The 20,746-nt window shown below is 41.5% G+C and overlaps 1 protein-coding gene across 1 annotated transcript in view; it reads right to left on the reverse strand.

The window, feature by feature from the left end:
* Window positions 1-20,746, reverse strand: part of Elmo1 (engulfment and cell motility 1) — a 503,321-nt gene that overhangs the window by 211,121 nt on the left and 271,454 nt on the right. Inside the window, exon 15 of the mRNA XM_028789271.1 lies at window positions 9,967-10,075. Within this exon, the coding sequence (XP_028645104.1) occupies window positions 9,967-10,075 (109 nt within the window). The remainder of the gene's footprint in view (window positions 1-9,966; window positions 10,076-20,746) is intronic.

Consider the following 20,746-nt stretch of genomic DNA (forward strand, 5'->3'; position numbering starts at 1 on the left):
CAAGTCCAATTTGAAGGTGTCTGTCAGTCTAATTTCTTCTGTGGAGATTTTAAGTACTGAACCCAGGGTCCTGTGTCTTCACCAACACTGAGCTGCAGTCCCAGACATTGGAAGGCTTATTTTTATATTTATTTTTGGTTTACTCGTTCTTCACAAATTCTGAAACCTTTTTTTTTCCTGCTGGCCTTATGAAACATATTTTTCATAATCTAATCTCTGTGTGTGTGTGTGTGTGTGTGTGTGTGTGTGTGTGTGTGTGTGAGAGAGAGAGAGAGAGAGAGAGAGAGAGAGAGAGAGAGAGAGAAATTCTAATTGTAGCAAAATTAAGAATTACATTTTGGCTGTGTCTCCAAAGGAAATTGAATCCATAATGCAATAATTTCCTGACATGAGACCTTTTAGAGGTGGTTTCTGACTGCAAAGCCTAGGAGAATGAGTGTCACTGGATCTAAAAACAAAATTTATTCCAATTGGTCCAACCTCCCTATGTCCAGTGTTTTGGAAACTGCTCTCATGCCTCCCCCAGTCCCCGTTCAGCATACTGAGCATGGGCTCCAGGTGCCACCTAGTACACCCCACTCCCATCTTTCTCCTGTCCAGGCATGGCCCCCCACACTGTTACCAGGGAGTCTTACTAGGGAAGTGCTGACTGAGCTCAGACCCTCCCTCACATGCTCCACACTCCTACAGCTGCTTTCCTGTCTCTCCCACTTTCTAGTCTAGGGAGTCTCCAGGAAGCCAGTGCCAGATGTGCTCGAATAGTAAGAAGGAATGCATCTGTCCTTTATAAATTTCCTGGTGTCAGGTTTTCTTCTATAATAGCTGAGACCGGGGCTCTGTGGGCTTGGGAGAGTAGTGCTTAAAGCAGTATTTTTTAAATTGGTCTTTTTTTAAATTGATATTCTTATCAAGTTTTCATTACCAGTTTTGGCCTTTTTCTTTCTAATGAACTCTTCAGTCCTCTTTGTCACATTTCTGTCTTAATTCCCACTGCTACTCCAGGGTAAGATAGGAGCCAGCTCAGTGATGTGGGACAGCGTAAACACTTTCCACATATTAGTATTTCCCTATGAAGAATCTGTTTGTTTCATTTTTAGTAAAGCCATACAGTTTCCTTTACCCCTCTGAGGGGCTTTCCATTAGGATTATCTTCATTGCTGCTTCCTCTACAGTCTCTTCTTCTACTTTATAGTGACCTAAGCATCAACGGCATAGAGAAAATCTATGAAATTTTGTTTCTCTAGCATCTATGCTCTAATTTAGGTCAGTTCTAACAGCTTTTCCTTGGGATCTTTGGGGAGTTCTGATAGAAAGCCTTGTTATCCATAATTTAAAACACTGTTTCTATTGATGGACTGTACCTCTGCTATGTTCTCCTGACCAAGGTAAAATAACATATGTGAGTGTCAGCAACTCACAGCATCCTACTTTGGTTCTTAAACCTTTTTTCAGTTTTAAATATGTTAGTTTGTTGATTTACAGTAGTTTTTTGTTTGTTTGTTTTTGTTTTTAATGATAAGAAGATGATCCTATGGCTAGAGAGACAGCTCAGCTGGCCACATGCTTGCCTTGCAAACAGGGGAGACTGACTTCCACCCTCAGAATCCACATAACTAAAAGGCCAGGAGTGATGGAACAGGCCTGTGATCCCAGAGCTGAGGAGGCAGGGCGGGCAGAGCCCTGGGACTCAGTGATCAGGCAGCCCAGTTTACTTGGTATCTGCCAGGCTGGTAACAGACCTGGTTTAAACGGCAAAACAGGCCTTGACTGATGGCTCAGCATGTAAGAGCAGCAGCTGCACGGATACAGGACACAAGTTAAGTTCCCAACAGCCACATCGTAGGTCCAAACTATCCACAACTGTAATTCCTGGGGATCTGACCCTCTCTTTTGTCCATCATAGGTACACACATGGTGCAATATGCAGGCAAATATGCATACACATAAAATAAAAATAAATATATCTTTAAAAGTGAAAAAAAAAAAAAGATGGTCACCTGAGGAATGACTCCTAAGGCTGTCCTCAGGCTTCATCCTTGGAAACACACACACACACACAAGCACACACACACATACAAACACACATACAAACACACACACACAAGCACACACACACATACAAACACACACACACACAAACACACACACATACACACACACACATACAAACACACACACACCCTTACAAATGAAATGTTTGGCCAAATCCAGTGTCCATTTTAGGCGAACACAAAGGCTTCTACAGCATATATCTTATAAACACAAATCACCACTGTTTTCAGTTATTTTTATTTATTGATGTGTGTTAGTTGTTTTTTCTTTTTAAAACAATCTTAAATTTTTTGAAATATAAACCATTTCAACTTTCAAGGAAAATGAAACCATCAAAACAAAACAAAAGAAAGAAACAAACAAAAAACTAAAACAAAACAAAACAAAGCCAAGAGTTATCAAGAAATCACAAGTGCAACAAAGGAGACGAAGATAAAATGCTGTGGTGTTTCAAGGAGAGTGATGCCTTACATGGCAGAGCAAGGAGAGATCAAGAGAGTCAGGCCCCTGTGACGATGGAAGCCTGCCTGGAGAGAAGGGTCGCTTCCTCAATAGGCCTGTATCTCTCTTCCCTGAAGGGCTAGGCAAACCTGCAGGCTCACTTCACAGTCTGAAATCTACTCAAAAAGGCAGCAGGAATAGACCCTGGTTGTTTCCAGTTCACGTGTCACTTCACAGATAGCATAAAGTGAAGTAAGTGCTAATAAAAAGCCCAGAATAACATAAGTTATTTTCCTCTATTTATAATGGAGAGATGGTGGATATAATGTCCTTTTAAACTGTCAAGTTTCTCTTCACCATCCAGTCTCATGAAGATAAACATTTTCTTGTAATTTCAGAAACCCTCCATAATATCACCCTTGCAAACATGAACAAACAAGCCACAAAGTTGAAAAATTATGAACTGTATGAACTGTAGAACGTGCAGCAGAGCTGGCTTTCCTGTCAGATACGCCCCAGTGTCTCCCGGTCTGTGCACTACCTGAGGAAGATCATCCCCTGAACAGAGGCACTTCACAGTCAACTGAAAACTCTCTCTCTTACAGCTCTTTGCCCAATTATCCAATCAGGGCAGAAGAGGAAGAAGAGAAGGGGATGATGGTCTCATGTCCCAGATGGGAGGGTAAAGAGGGAGACAGGTTAATCACTTTGACAGAAATCTACATGCCTACTCACGGATTTGGACTCTGAATGCCAGAATAAATGCTGGAATAAATTTCCCTACCTTGTAATGATACCATTATAAATCCTGCCATTGTTTAATTATTGTAAAGAAATATCTCAACCACTCTTTGATATTTTTTTTGGCATGGATCAAACTACATATATTTTCTCAACCCACATTTAAATTGAAGCATTTACTTTGTCATTCCTTTTTACTTTAAAAGTTGAAATTTAATAAGAAAGTCGAGTACAATATAAAAACTCTAGGCACAATCAAAGTCTGAGAAGCTCGGTTGTCTAAGGGCTGAGTGAACAAGCTCGTGTTTGGATGGGGAAATGTCCTTAATAGATTTAATTGCTAAACTCTAATTTTCTTGTCCTTTCTTCAACTAGAATGTTGTGACTAAGAATGAAAGTGATGGATTGTAGCTCTCAACGTTCACACACTCCAATGTCCCAGAGTTAAGTGTCTGTTCTAATTGCTGCTGCAGGCCGAAGAGCACTTCCACGTGCTCTGTGTGTTATTTTTACTTGCTAAAGCACAAGTGTCTAGGTGATAAATGGAGCAAGGTGCTCCACTCGGCACCACTGGTTCGTTTTAATAAATATTGCCCTGAAACACAAAGTCTGGAAGTGATTATAATTTTCATGGTGTGATCTAAGTTTCTTCCTCATTAATTTTTCTAAATAGAACTTGCTATTTGATCTAATTGCAAGTGCTTATGGAGGTAAGCACAGCAAAACTAAAGGCATTATGGAGCCTTTCGCCACAAATGTGTCCATCTGTCCTTCAGAATCCACCTTGGACTGATACACAGAAGATTACGTGAGGCACTTAGAACATCCATTTGCTAGTGTGAGTGTAATGTAGTGGAACCCCAGCCCTTGCATCTTGCTGATGAAAGAGAAGTGCATTATAATCAAGCCTCAACTTCCATTTTTCTGCAACCTTTAATATTGTCACATTAAAAAAAACAACCCTAGTGCATTTTCCCAATTCCCAGAAAAGACTAGACGGCAGTAATCTGGTCATAATTTGTTGTAGTTTTCTACATTAGTAAGAAAAATGCAGGAAAACCTTTTCACATATAAAGGCAGAAAATATTCTAAAACATCATTTCTCCATCAGACAGAACTCTGATGCTCTTAGCTATAATGGGCATCTGGCAGTCACACACAAAGGAAAGGTTTGCTGTACTTCCAGTCTAATTAGCAGCAATGAAGAGTCTGGCCTGGGCCAGCCCCACTCTGTGTTCTGATGTTTGGGTTAAGTGGGCAGAGGCCAAGGTATCAGATGTCGATACATGCAGAGGAGTATGTGGATGACTTCTAGAAACGTGTTCACACACAGAGAAGTGACCCTCAGGAGAAAAGGCCACACATACTTCTGGAACAAGTGTCAGGAGCCACGATTCTGCTTGTAGCAGAATACTAATGCAAAGAACTAGGGTTCTTGAAGTCCTGCCGCCCAGGTTAATCAGACCTCAGACAGGACAGACTCTGCCCTCATGCAATCAGGTGGGATTTCAGTCATCTGTAGCTGAAATCATCCTCACTGCTGCATTAGGGGGAGGCTTGTTGGATGTTGGCTTGGCACTGTTCCTGGATCTACACATCATCATTTTTAAAAGTCCTCCTCACACCCGATAAACAAACAAACTCGAGAAGGTAATGTTCACGACTAGGATAGTCTTCTGTGAATCAACTTGCAGCAACAGCTGGCATCTCCTCCATTAGCTTGTTCTCCCCAAATCCCTTCCTCAGCTACATAGAACTAGAATTCTCTGAACATCCAGAATTTCCACCTAGTTTCTCCTTGCTGGTGTTTTCAACATCCACTTACTCCATCCCCCTAGCCAGACTTATTTGCCTATATTCTTGGAGTTCTACTACTCTTAGTTTCTTTGGTCCCCATGTATGCAAGCTTGTATGCCTCTCTAGCTCACCTTGCCTACTCCTGCCCATTTCCAAAAAAAAAATACAAAATACAAAATACTATAGATGACAACGCATTTTAACCATCATTAGCTCATGTGATGGACACTCTAGTCATCCTGTGGGCAGCATGAGGATACAGAAAATGTCCTAAGTTCATGGCACAGTGACTAAGATCCTAGCATAGAGAGAAGGTGCCCCACAGCTAGTAGATGACGGATAGACAGGGTGTTACAGGTTCAACAGGAAAACAATTACTCAATTGGTATCATAAATTATTCATTCATTATTTGGAGAAAAATGTTATGAAAGCAAAAATAACACAACTATTTCTTTATTTCTCTCTAGTAGCTTCTCAAGGACTCAGCTCTGCAGCAATCCTATGGGTTTACTTATATTCTTCCTCCTGTAAGAAGAGGAGCCAAGCCACCTATGAAACCTCCAAGCAAATAAACACCCTTTGTATCTTGAAGGCTTTAGTCTTCTCGCCACCCCCACCCCCAGTTTTATTCTTTTCTTTGGATTGACAAATATACAACCCTGACTCTGGTGCCTGTAATCATATCCAGCTTTGTAAGGATTCTTTGTGGCTTCTAAAGCTGAATTGAGAGAAACATATGTCTTCCTCTCAGAAGAGCCTCATGGAGAAGGCAGGTGGAAAAGAATTCAGTTGTGCTTTTCTGTCCATGGAGGTAGCACTTCCTAATTCCATTAGAAACCCAAATCCAAGGATGCCCCAACCGTACATAAATGATGCAGGGCTTGGATATAACCTTTGCATAGCTGCCCATATATTTGAAATGGTTTCTACATAGCCTATAGGAATGAGCATATTGTGAGTAGTGCATAAATGGCCATTGTTGTATTAGACAATAAAGAGAAGGCAAAGCTTTGTGCATGTCCAGTATGGACAAAATTTATTTTCCAAATACTTTAAATCCAGAGTTGGATGGTTCAGTAGATCCAAAGTCTACATAGATGGAGGGCTGACTATAGTACATTTGAACAGTACGTGGAACGAAGAAACAAAGCCATTGCACCATCTCCCCTCCCCCACCCAATTCACCTTCAGTTTGTTTATGGAAAGTAAGACTAGGCCACTTGGAAAAAAAATAAAAAAGAATCTTACTGGTGTTTCAACTAAAGCAATGTTCATTACTTCATTTAAGCTCCAATAACTGCAGAACAGATATTATGTTGTAGATAGGGGACCAGAAGATCAGGGTAGCGCAGACTCATGCTGAGACAAGTAACTGAGTGTGCTCCAAGGTGTGTCCTTCAGACCTCCAAATGCTGCCATTCCCTTTACCTAACACTCTCTGCAGTCCCCTGGACACCCTGAGTGCCAGTTTAGTGAGTGACTCCACACAATGTCATCCGAAGACCTCCCTTCATTAATAAACATAGATATTATTGATCTTGAGTGTTACAGACTTCAGTTAAATAACCTTGATAAGTGTTCTGAGAATAGAAATAGATGTTATTTTAAGCCATATGATTAGAGATAATATTTGCCTCTTGACATCCCAATAACTAGGAAGCAGAATAGTGTGTGTGTGTGTATACTTAAGCAACCTAAAAAAATATTCACATATATTTGGTATCTGTAATTTAATGTTTGCTTTAGATACCAAATTATAATTGGCACTTCCAAACCAGATTTCCTAGAGAGACCTAAAATTAAAATCAAAGCAGAAATAATTTCTAGAAAATAAATCTTTCTACTTATAAACATCTTTCGCTCCCTCTGGTTAGATTTTTAACTGGGCACTTCTTTGGTCTCAGCATTTGCTAACAGTGAAACTGACCAAGATTTTCAAGGTCAATTATTCACACAAATCTGAGGAGTATTCAGAACTGTGAACTTAGGAGTGAGAAGGGAAAAAAGAAAAGCAAATAAACCAAGAGAAGATGAATTTGCACATGAAACTAATTTGCCTTAGAAGAAGAAAAATAGGCATCTCCTTCAGTATAAGGGTGCATTCAAATCTGTTTTTCATATTAGTAACGTATTTAATATGGCACTTGGCAAAAGGCAATCCATTTTTAAAAAAAGCAATTTTCCTCTTACCATGGGGTATTTTATCATTTGATGTCCAGCATTCAATCAGAGTGCAGCCGTCCTTTTATATTTTATGAGCAGAAAACAAGTCATTTGGGCATGTTGCACTTCAGAGAAGTGAAAACACTTTGCTAGCCTTGAGAGATGCCCAGAATGGCCCTTGCAGATAATGGTGAGCAGAAGGCCAGATTGGAAGTTAAACTTGAAACTATCAAAATATTAGAAACATTGTTCTGTATCACAAATAGGCATTATTTTAAAAACATAATAAATTTAAAAATCACAGGTAAGCTGTCAGTCCCAGACCATCTTTTCACTTTCTGAGGTTTAAGAAAATTCCAGCAGTTTCTGTGGTAAGACACTCTATCTGCTTTACTTACATTTTATAAAAGCTCAGTGGGTTTTTACATAGTGAACGGACATAGATCCTTGGGTGAAAGGACAGTTCCACCACTTTGCCACTCAAGCCCAGCCTTGGTGCAGAGGCAGCTCCAGTACTCGCTGTGAGAGCTGTGCAGAATCCCAAGGACGTTCCTTCATTAGGGAGACATAAGAAGAACAGCTGCACCATGGTGCCAAGTCCTTGGGCTAGACGCCTTCATCTTTACCCTATTATCTCAGTCCTGGATGAGGGATACCATCACTATCCCAAATGCAGTGTGGCAAGACCTCAAAGAGCTATCAAAGGCTAAAACCTGCAGCCTCTTCCAAATCAACCTCAGCTACACAGAGCAGAGACTTCCTAGATAGCTGTGACTTCAGACTCCTGTCACCTCAGTTCCTTTCCTTTACCAAGATGGCTGTAGTGACCATCTCGGATCAGCTCCACAGTTACCCTACCCACAACTCACTCTAAAATCCAACCATACCTCCCTTGCTGGTCCCTTCAAATTGAGTATTTTGTCTTAACAGGCTCCTGGCACACTGATGTTTCTGCACTTTCAGTTACAAAGTAAAGACACCACTCAGATCTTCAACCCAAATGCTCCCATTATAGATCTTCTACTCTGGGGATCAAGAATGCCTAGAAGGGTCATTTTACTCTGGTGAGTATTTACCCATAGATGCCATGGTACCAGAAAGAATGCAGTATTTCTGTATTGCCAACATCACTTTCCCTGCCACTATGCTCATTTTTGGGAAGACTATGGCATCAGAGCAAAGGAGAAGAACAGAAAGCTGTGCACAGAACATTGCCACACACGTGTACTCTCTGGTTTCCTCGAGATGAGATCAAGAGGCCAACATATGGTATTGGGAAGATAGAAAGGGCGGATGAAAAAGGAGCAATGGAGTTCAGTATCTTGAACACAGAAATTCTGGTATCTCTACATTTCCTAGAAATGGAGAGATTCAGATAATCTCGTAAGTAAATGACTTTAAACAGTTCCCTACATGAAACTGAGATAAATACAAAATTGTTATCAAATGGAGAAAGTGCACAGGGGTTGTTTGATTTAGGACTTACATACTTAAGCTGAACAAACAGTAACCGATACCAAAGACAACAAGCTCCATTAGCAAGGAAAAGACAACTCACATTAGGGATCCCTTATGAGCTGAAATCTCAACACTCAGTGAAGAGCATGAATTAACAGACTCTCCTGGGTGTGCTGCCCTACTCCTAATGCAACTCCACAGTGTTGAGGCCTCACAGGCAATGACCTTCCTCAGAAGGTCCATGCCAAGGTTGGCTTCTTTACCCAACTTGCAGTGGTTGAAGGATGCTTGGCCCCTGCGTGGTCCAACAACTCAACTTGTTAAGTTTTTCCTAATTCCTAATTTTTCCTCATTTTTCTCAACAGGACCTGTAGTTTTCTCCAAAATGTAAATAAAACATAATTCCCTTTTCAATTTAATCATCAGGCCCCTTCCCATTAATCACTCTACATCATTATTTTTAAGTTCTCAAAACAGGTGGCCACATTATCTGGGCTTTTTGAGATAGAACCACATGCCACCCCCAGCATTTTCCTGATATAAACAGTCTTCTCTGGCACTCATGCTACTAAGCCCAAGAGAAAGGATTTATATATGTGTGCCAGTTTCATAGATGGTAGAGGTGAGAATCAGCTGCTTTAAGGAGACTTGACATTGGCAAGGACAATGGAAGAAGATTAAGTCATATCCGCCTTCATGCTAAAGCCAGGCTGTACCAGGGAAGGAACAGGCTGGGACATTATTATCTCATTTTCTGCATGTCCTCTCATACATTTTGTAATGTGAGTATGAAAAAGAGCCCAAAGCATATCTCTGGACAATTTTTCATTTTCAGCTACTCGTTTCCTTCAATAATTCTTTCTTGATAGAGTAAATATTCCCCACAACTGAAACACTAGTAGCAGGAGAATTTCATTAAAGTATTCAATTTTTCTTTATAGAGAAAAATTGTTTCCAAAAAAAGTAAAGGAAATGGTCTACAAGAAGACTAGAAACTAGAATAAGAGAGAAACCCACAGATCTTGTACCTAACCAACAGTGAGTCGGTTGTAATATGCACTCATTTTTATAATATTGGAAACTGCCACAATACCTTCCTGCCAAGTTTTCTGTTCCCGTAGCCTTTAATGTTTCTATACATAGCAGACATGTAGAAACACACACGCACAGGAAATCTGAGCCAGAGAGTGGACCATAATGAAGGGCTGTGAAGGTGTCAGTGCTCTGGATTTGACACAGAGGTGGGGGCTCAACCTTGGAAGCTGAGGGCCTCCTAAACTCTACATCCACAAGGCATCTACAAGTGTACTCACGCAGCTCCCCCACTTTCAAGATCTCACACAGCATCCTGGTCAGTTCTATACTGCTGCGGCCGAAGGGACACTCGTGCTTATCTTCTCGGCTGCTGTTCTCAAGCACGATCTGTGGAGAGAAGAGGGATTGGTCAGAAAAGAAACTGTGACCAAACACATAAGACTCTAGGCTTACTCTAATAAGACATAAGGGCCAGCCCAGCCTATTGGTCATCCTCCACCTATGACTGTTGGGGCTAGCACTAACTAGAACACAGAGAATATAGCACCTGAGACTTTGATACCTTTCAAGCCTCCTACAGCTCCCTGGCATTGCCTGTTTGTTGGTTTTCATATGCACATAGGGCCTATAAAGCATTTTTTAAAGATAAAACTACACAAATTTACTACTTAAGTGTCAGGACTTCATCCTTGTCTCCCAGGTGATCTGTCATACTCAGGAACAGCAACTGTGTACAACTTCAACACTTCATGTGGCTTATTTCTTGCTAAAGGTTCCCTGTTTTTGCATGATCTCTCTGATTCATGCCTGGGGACCACATCAACTAGACCAATTGGAGTACTTCACTGAAACTTCCTCAACCAAATGAGTGGTTTGCTTATCTCATCATCCTCTGTAGAATAGAAACCACCTCAGCTTAGAGGCACAAAACTCTGGGTGTGTCAGCAAAGGCATTTCCAGAAATGATTACATCACAAGGTTCTGACCTACTCAGTGTGTAGATTTGATGAAGCAGCAGCTTTAGAGGTTTTGAAATAGAGGAGGTGTGGCCTATCTAGCTAGATGAAGTAGGTTCCTGGGGTTTGTAGAAGTGGGTGATATCTTCCCCTGGATACTTACTAGTTTTTTTTTCTCTTCTCCTTGTCTGCTATGATGTGATCTACTTTGTTTTGTCATGCCGTCTGACCCCATGCTAGTCTGACACCTGTCCAGTCATGAGCCATGCTTCCCTTAGTTCTTTCAGTCAGACAGTACATCACAGTGAAAAGAACAGTAACTAATGGAATAGGGAAAACAGACCTACCTGTGATGACAACATCCATGGGCTATGGAATTACATGGATGCTGGTGACAGAAAATGAACACAGGGGAAGCATCTATGAGTCCCAGGTCTCCTATTCTTCATGTAGAGGATTCTCCCCTGTAGTCAAAGTTTGGCCTCTCAGTCCATCTTTTGAAAATTCCACTTTTCATAAGAAATTCTCTTGTCTCCCATAGCTAGCTCAAAATGATCTCACTACTTAAACCTAAGGGAACCATTTTTCATATAGATAGAACAAAAACAGAACACACAACTCTCTAAAGTAAATAAAGTCCAAAGTTGTATGTCAACAAAAGCAATAATACTTGAGGAGGCTGCTTCTTAGCCATACACAAAACCACATTAGACATATCTGAGGCTATGGCTGAAACTCTTCCCCTGTAAGGCCAGACTGCTACCCCCTTAGCTGCTCAGCCACTCAGTTGCTGGCCTCCCAGGAACACTTCTGTTCAGTGTCAGTTTCAGATTCTCCTTTATTATAGTTTGGAGACAGTCTGAGTGTTCCTCCAGGCTGTGCTAAAATGTAATCCCCACTGTGAGGGATTAAGACTGGTGTTTAGGAGAGGAGACAAACTTGAGATGTGGACCAGATCAGACTGTTGAGGTCATGACTGAATACTGATGGTTCTATAAAGAGGGTGAGGAGAATAGACAGGAAGAAGAGGAACAGGTATACAGACAAAACAGGTACCAGAGGGGTGCGTGTGTGAGTGTGTGTGTGTGTGTGCAGGCATGCACAAAAAGTCCATCACCATATGTGGGTTTGTTGTCCCAGAACTGTGAGCCAAATAAACTTTGTTTCTTTATAGAGCTATTCATCCTCATATATTTGGTTATTATAGCAGGAAGCAAACTAATGCACTTCTTTAGACTATGAACTATTCTGTGGCAGGGATAGTATTTTATTTGCTCAACCAACCATATTAACTGAGCACCTATTAGCTACCAGGCTAGATTTCTTCCAGTAAGGAAGAAGGTACATAAGGGCCATGACTGCACAGTGCAGTCATGCCTTTTCTGATGAAGAGAAGGATGAAAAGCTAATATGCAGTTCCAATCCATCATGGACATTATGAAGAAAGAAAGCCTGCCAGTCTATGTGTCAGAAGGTCAAAGATGTTTCCTTGGTTGCTGAGAGTCAAGAGGAAGAACAAGAACCTGCTGGGTCTGGGTCTGTGAGCAGAAAAACATACCAGGTAGAGGGACCCAGCTCACAGCCCCTTGGGCGAGAAAGCATGTATTAGAAGACCAACACATTGTCTATGGAGAGGAGGGACCTGGAAGGCAAGATCTGGAGCCCAGAACTCAAGAAGGCTGTGGGAGCTAAGTGGCCATGGAAACCCAGATGTCAGGAGAGGAACAGGCAAGAAAATGAAGGTGACAAGGCAGGGCATTTAGGAAAGAGATCAAGGAAAGACACAGGCTGAATTATCTGTACACAAGGCCACTGCTGAGTGCAGTGATCCAGACCCTCAGGGTAGTGATCCTTCCAGACAGGGTCATTTCCCCAGTCCTTGAAGCCTAGCTCCCTGGCCAGGGTCTACTGTGAACTGTCTCCTGAGACCTCACGCCTAGCTCCCCTCTCCCACATCCTTTAACAGACTTCATTCTGGTTCAAAGCAAGAATTCCAGTTTGGAAAAGCAGGCAGGGAGAACAGCCACATTCCCATCGATAAGAAAAAAAAAGCTTATTTCTCCTTTTAAAAAATAGTATCTGAGACAGCAGATCAGGGAGAAGTGTGAATCTCCTGGTAATGAGGAAACAAACTGAAGAAAACAGCAAGGAGACAGGACATAAAGCAAAGCGAGAGACAGGTAGCTCACATCTAGCTCCAAGCTCCCAGGGAGCACATTCCCCTGTATTTCACATTAACATTCTATTAACATTTCATGAGTGCATCAATATTTAATGAGGATGTGATCCGCATACACTAGGTAGAATTACTGCAGCCAATAAATGTTCAGGAAACATTTCCAAGGCGCAGTTTATTAGCAGGCACTAAATTAAGTAGTAATTTAAGTAATCAATATGTAAATCGCTTGGAGAAGCCCTTCTCTTTATTTTTAATGCTTCATCTATCTTCTCATATTTACCTGCCTAGAGAAAAACAAACCTTCCTTCCTGATTCACGACAGACGCTGTATTTAAAGTTCCCTGTTTAAGAATTAAGGTGAGAGATTTTACAGAAGTAATTTAGAAGTTATTATTACAACTATTACTAATGGGGTTTCACTACAGTGAGAGATGCTTAAACTGGCGGTAGCTTTTGTTTTTTTAAAATACACTTATATAACTATATTGAACTTCAGTATTTTGAAATAAGTTTTGCCTACCTGAGCCATTTAGAAAAGCTCCATTTGAAAGTGCCAGTGCACACTTTTTAATCTTTATCTTCTCCTTTACTGTTAAATGATACTCTGAGACAGTGTCTTAGTTAGGGTTCCTGCTGCTGATGAAGCACCACGGAGAGGAAAGGGTTTATTTTCCTTACTGTAGTTCATCACCACAGGCGGTTAAGATAGGAACTCAAAACAGAGCAGGAACCTGGAAGCAGGAGCTGATGAAGCAGCCATGAAGGGATGCTGCCTACTGGTTTGCTAATCATGGTTTGCTTCTTATAACTTGAATCCCATCAGCCTAGGTAGGGCACTGCGCACAATAGGCTGAGTTTTATCACTAAGGATTTGTCAGCAAGGATTGGTAGCACGCACCTTCGCTCTCAACACTTGGCAGGTAAAGGAGGGCAAATGTCTGGGTTCTAGGTTAGCCTTTTCTACAGAGGAAGTTCCAGCCTGGGCTACACTGAGAAACCCTGTCTCCAAAAACAATAAAGAAAACAAGACGAACACCTCTGCTGGAGTCTTCGGGAGGCACTATTTCAGTTGAAGTTCCTTTCTCTCAGACAACTCTAGCTTCTGGCAAGTCGACTTAAAAGTAGCAGAGACAGAAACCAAAATTAAAGTCTAAATATTTTTATTTATTTTAGTTTTAATTAGATAGGGGTGTGTATAACATAAGTACACATAAGTGCAATGCTGTGTAAACCAGACAGGAATACTAGATTCCCTAGAGCTGGAGTTATAGGCAGCTCTGAAGTGTGGATGCTGGGAACAGAGCTCAGGTCCTGTGCAAGAGCAGTACTAGCGACTGATGAATGAAACCTTAAAATTACCGCTATCACCAATCTTACAATGTGTCATATACCAAAAGAAGTTTGTTTGACAAAATAAGAACACTGTATACCTGTGTAAACCTGAACTTTACAGATTTTGTAGTTTACAGCTGTCCTTACCTGTTGTCTATCAACTGATCCCCAACATGTCCACAGGACTAAGGAGGAATACATTAGCTAATATTATCCTCTCAAGACTGTTGGGATAAAAGAATTCTCAGATCATAGCTATTGGTCCAGCTTGGAATTCAATTTTTAAAGTGTTATCTGGGTATGGTAATACAAGGTACCTGTAATCCCAGCACTCAGAAGCCTTAGGCAGAAGTATTCTGAGTTCAAAGACTGCCTGGGCTACACAGTTAGATACTATTGAAAACAAACATTTTTTTTTCTTTTTAATCTTGCATTCCCAAACTCTCCTATCCCATTGAGACTAAAATCTGACTTCCTACACCTGGCACGAACATCAGTACACTTAGCCCACTTAGACCAAGGGAAGTTTTATGGGTTGGTTTATTTGTTTTCCTGTGTCTCAGTAAAGTAGGTTCAGAAACCCCACTCCCCCTAAAATAGACACTTCTCACTAATTCACCAATCCCCATTGTTCACTAAAGATGGGTATCTGTTCTTCAGGGTGTGCAAAGTTGCTGAGGCATCCCCTCACATTTCCATACATCCCGCCTCCCCGAGGCCTGCTCAGAATGCCTGGTTTCTCTAGCTGTTGCAGATGAGGGACCCAGTTGACTTGGGCCTGACTAAGGGTACTACATGCTCGCATTCTGAGCTACAAATACCGGACTGACAGGGCTGCCCATGCATGCCCTCTGTTTCCAGAATCTGTTTGCTGATGAACAAACACTTAGGGTGCTCTCTCTGATACACACACTTCCACTTCCTGATAAGGTTCTATCCACTGGGCCAAGAAGTACAATCCACTCAGTGTTTTTTGGAGTCAGCCCTGGATTGAACCCCCTATGTGTTAATGTCCCTGTCACCATAGGAGGTTTTTCTTCCAGTGTCAATATTGTTGCTTTAACTCTGAGGTGTGAGGAGGCTCAGCGATGTCCTCACTGTCTTCAAGGTCTACAGACATTCCACAACACCCATGTTATGGGACTGCTGTGCCAGAAAAGCCACAGTGTGGAAGCAATGCATCTGAAACAGGCTGCACAGAGTTGGGGTTCATTCTCTCTCTTTCCACCTCTCCTGATTGCTTTGTGGCCCTTGGCCAATATTTCATGCAACACTTTTACTAGAAACTAAACTAAAATCATGATTGTAAAAGATTACCTCTCTGGTGACCAGCCTCTGGGGACACATGAAATCGAGCTGGAAGCCTTCTTATTTTTAGTGTAAGAAGTCTGGAGATCTACTTGTGCTCTTACCAACTGACACTGGAAGTGCAGGCCAGGAAGTCCTATGCTCGATTTAAGCAGAAACCCACCCCAGAGATACAAGGAACTAGCACAAAGATGAGCAAGGAACCCCAGAGCAACCCCTCTCATGACACCCTGTTTATTGCACTGAAATCTTAATACTAATCATATAGAGCCACCATAGAGTATTCACTCTTAGAACCCTTGATGACATGAAAATAACGGTAAAACCCATCTACCTAGATAGGGGAATGCCTGTCTTACCCGATGATAGACTGAGAGGAAAATGGAAATCCTGACTTGTCATAATCAGCTTTCATACACACCAACACAAGTGTCATTTGCATTAATGACAGCGGACACTCGAATAATGCTAGATTATGTCACCAGTCCCAGGTTCCCACAAGGGCAAAGGGGAAAGCAACTTTGTTTCCTCTTGAAAAGACCTGGAAGCCAGGCAACGGTCACTTTTCCTCCTGTCTCTATGGAAATGATGATTGGTCCTCAGAAAGCCAGAGACAGTTAATCAGAAGAGCACCTGGCCACTTCAATAAAGCAGTACAAGAGGCTAATTGTGATCATGAATCTTAAGCAAGTCCCTAAGACTAACCTCCAAAGTCCTAAAAGGGTAATTTTTAAGAGGGCAAAACAAGAGCTCTATAATTATAGAAGGTACTCACTCCATGCAAGCCAGCCTACCACAGCAAGTCAGAAACAAGGGCTGCCAGCCCACTAGACTCACATGCCCACCAGATCTGCAGGTGAGGGAGTATGGCTCCAGAGAAAATACACCTAAAAGTAAAAAGCCTTACAAATGAAGTCTAGACTGCAGCAAAGGCTAAGTAGCATAGAGCTTATCTCTCAGGCCTTGTTCTATGAGTTTTCCTCCTATCACCTTCTTTCACTCACAGGATGCATAACTGAAGTATACCACTGTCATGGTACAGATTGGGACACATGCAAAGAGATGCTGTTCCATTTTTTTCCAAAGTCACATATTATAGAAATAAATAGATCCAGCCAGACACTTTGGTGGTTTGACTAGAGAAAACAAATTCTTTGCTAAGGAGTCCTACTAAAAGTGAAAGATTAAATACTAAGAAATCTTGACCATGGGAAAGGGCTTAACACATATAGGACTGTGGCTTTGGATGGGAACAAATCTGGGGTAACTTCTGACACATTCTACTCCTGACATTGTGACGCATCTGTTTTGCCATGTAAACGTGGGACAGAAATGTCTCCCACGAAAGCTTGTAAAGATTAACGGGACATAAAAATGGAGGTAAAGATCTTTATGACCCAAAGACCAGACGCGATGGTGGTCATGGTGATGCTACATGCTGCAGCAACCTGGAAACCCTTATCTGGATTATGCTATAGCCAGGCAAGGAGTTGGTGGAAGAAACAGCATCTGAGTTAGATGGTTTTCTTCAAATTTTTTAGCATGTCTTTGGAACAGTGGTTCATAAACTAGTGTGTGCTAAGATGTGCTGATTGTCTGATTTAACACGGGTGCTGCTTGGTGTCCGTGAGATTTCATATCATTGGTCTAGAATAAAACTGCAGAAAATATGCAGGTCAGGAAAGCAAACAGAAATCTTTCTGGGGCACTTTAGGGGAGGGGGAAAGGGACTAGTAGAAGAATATTTAAGAGATTATTTTAATAATATTTTGCCAATATAGTCCTAAAGACAAACAAAACAACAAAAAATACTTCCCTGAGCAGCAGTTTGCTATTTAACATTTATGGGCAGCTGAGCAGAGCTGAATACCTATGAATAAAGCCTACAAAGTCGGCAGCTGAAATTCAAAAAGTTAGAAGAAAGCAAGATGAGCGTGAATATGACTGACAGCCAGGGTGGAGAATCCCCAGTGCTGCATGTCCAGGACATTTGGGAGCTGTATCTAAGGGCAAGAAAATTCTACGACCTAAGGAAAAGAGGAAGAGAATTCATGAGAGGTCAGATTGGTGAAAAAGCAAAAGCAGAAAATACATACGGGTTACTGAGAAAAATAACAATCTGGACAAATGAGAGAAATGGAATAAAACCCAGTTAATGAGGTAAAATGCATTTAGAATAAAATTAGGCAGTTGCACATACCAAGGCATAATAAAGGCCATAAATATAAAATGGCAAGGAATCGACTGGGTAATAGTGTAGTAATTAAAACCTGGAGGTTCATAATAGACCTCGAAATGAGCATTAATCAACTAAAAAGAAACGCTCCCTGCACTTTGGTATAGTGCAAAAGTCAGACACGTGGAGCACATGAAGCAATCACAGCACTCGCTGCTGCCCTTCCTCTGTGAACAAGCTGGAGGGAGGGGCTCAAGTAACATCAGGGATGATGGGATACCTGTGTTTGTGTGGCCTCTGACCCCGATGTCAATGAGGGAAGTGAAGAAATTGGCCCTCTTGAGCACCTGTAAGCCAGCAGTGGCAGAGCCATGCTATCACTCCACTGGGCTTTGACATTTCTCCTAGGCCACTGCATGAGTTGCTGTGCCCAAGGATGAGTACCAGTGTGTTGCGCACCTGTAGGCATCAGTACAGGTTTGCTTCTTCCAAGCAGTGATTTGCTACTAGCAGTGATTGTGTACTAGAATCCTCTTCAAGCACATGAAAACACCAGTCTCAAAGCCCTATCTCCAGAACTGTGTTTTCCTGATACTGATGTGGACCTGTAATGTTGACATGTTCCCAGGTGATGTGAGTGCTGCTGTTTTCAGCCTATATTTTGGGAATCCTTGGCCTAAAGCTATTTTTCATGGAGCTCAGATTTGGATTCAGTAGAAATGCATTCACTGGCTTAGTATGAGTGAGGTCCTCAAGTAGAATATCTCATCACAAAAAGGAATAAGAAACAGACAAACAAAGTGGTCTACACCTATCCTCTTAGGTTTCTCTCACTAACCATATTATTTTAAAAGACATCCAAAGCAAAGAGAACTGATGAAAACACAATACATATGCTTTTTAAAATAACAAATATGGAATATCATCAAGGAAAAAGAGCCCTAGATAGACCATATGAACTGGAGGCTGGGACTAGGGAGCATGGGAAACAGCAGCAACTCTTTAAGGCCATTTGGAGGCAGTGATAATGTCTTGGAATTAAACAATGACGGTGAGGTTACAAATGTGTGACATGCTCCTGAATAATTCATTTCAAAATGCCTAATTTTATGGCATGTGAATTCTACCTCAAATTTTAAAAAGATGACTAGAAATCAAATGATTAACATACACAAATTCCCACATGTTTAGTTTATTTGGTTCTCACAAGTCTTTGGAATAAGATCCCCTTTCATAGATGAGGAAAACATTCCTTGGAACAAGCTACCTGAAGTTCAGGAGTGACCAGATGGGTGACCCTAGGTGGCAGTTCAGATGAGTTCTATCATTCAGAGACCTTGCTAAAATGTGGACTTGATTCAGCACTAGGCTCTGTGGCAGGCATTCTTACCAAACACCCAGGTGATACTGATGCTCTAACTTCAAGGACAACGTTCTGAAATACTGTATCCCCTCAGTCTAGCAGCTGAGTCCCAGATCCACACCCACCCACTTTCCCACCATTCGACACTCTTTGAGCCATTCACAAAAAAGCATTTTCAAAGGATTTGTTTATTATGTGCACAGTGTTCTGCCTGCATATGTACCTGCATGACAGATAAGGATGTCAGATCCCATCATAGATGGTTGTCAGCAACCATGTGATTGCTGGGAATTGAACTCACAACTTCTGGAAGAACAGACAGTTCTCTAAATCTCTGAAGCATCTTTCCAGCCCACCAAAAGCATTGATATTGCAGAATAACTTGCTAGACAAAAAAATAGATGCATGAAGAAAATAACAAGTTGAGGGGTTAGCTGATTTTGAGAATAGAAGAGTAGGACAGGATGGACTGATTTACTTCTTAGCCTTTGCTTTGACATACTTCCTTAGCTGTTTATGTTGCTTACAAGGCAAGGCAGTACCCCTTGAGGTAGAGGTGCACATGAGATATGAAGAGCAGGCAGGCAAAGCTGCAGGCAGTGTGGAACCCCAAGTTCAATATCAAAGGAGAAGAAAGGTATTTCTTTGCCATTTTAAGCCAAGGTGAGCCACAGTATGCAAGAAAGGCATGTAACAACTGGAAAGGTGAGGATTGGAGGAAGGGCAGCAGCTGAGGCCCTCTGCATACTGGCAAAATATCAGTGATTTCAGGGTCACAGTGCAGAACTGTGACTTGTTCATATGATGTGACTGATTACACATGCCTCTTATGGCTGCCACCCAAAAGCAAAGATGGAACAAGATGGCACAGTGAGGTTTGTTCTGTCTGTGGTCGCTGTTAGACGAAACGTAAGCCTTGCGTTTCTGAAACCCAATTTCATACCGTCACCAGAGTGTTAACATTACAGGTCTCTTAAAGGTAGTGTACTGTCAGAAGCATATCCAGACAGAGCTTGCTTTACTAATGATCCTCTTGTGAGAGACTTAGCAGTGAGATGTGCTTCTAATGTCAGCTCCCCTCTCAATCCTAGCATCGAGACTACACTCAGAAACCCACTCTGGCTTAGGAGAGTGGTTCTGAGGGCATGGGAACGGTTCTGGACAGACAAGCTGGACATTTCAGAAACACATTTTTGAGTAGAAAATGTTTACTGATTATCACATACAAGGTTATCTACGATAAAAAAAAAAAAAGTTCCCGACTAAAACCCAGCTAAAAAGTTCAGCTATAAGCTGTTCAACCAGAAGGACCTGAAGTTAAAAACTGAAAAGGAAATCACTGTTTTATGAGAAAACAGAGCTTTTCGAATGGTCCTCATCCCATTACATCTGAATGAAGCTTCTATTTAGGCACAAGCTGGTCCTCTTCTTGTTTAACAACAGGAAGTGAGTTTTATCTTCTGCAACATGATATTATCATCAGGTTGTGGACAGAAAACACTAACCTTGGCAATAGCCTGTGATGTTTGAAGAGTTCCACTGAGGCTCCTTTGGCCAAAGAGTCAAGAAGATGTAACTCAGCCCTGGAGGTTTTGAAGTGGTAACATACGATACCTACTTGGGGCACTGTCCCTCTCATTGTGGATTCCTTTTAGGTTCCTCCCATACATGTATATATCTTAATATACATACATGTCTATATCTTAATATACATACATGTATATATCTTAATATACATACATGT

Source organism: Grammomys surdaster, unplaced genomic scaffold (assembly GCF_004785775.1).
Source record: "Grammomys surdaster isolate TR1022 unplaced genomic scaffold, NIH_TR_1.0 125807, whole genome shotgun sequence".
NCBI classification, from domain to species: Eukaryota; Metazoa; Chordata; class Mammalia; order Rodentia; family Muridae; genus Grammomys; species Grammomys surdaster.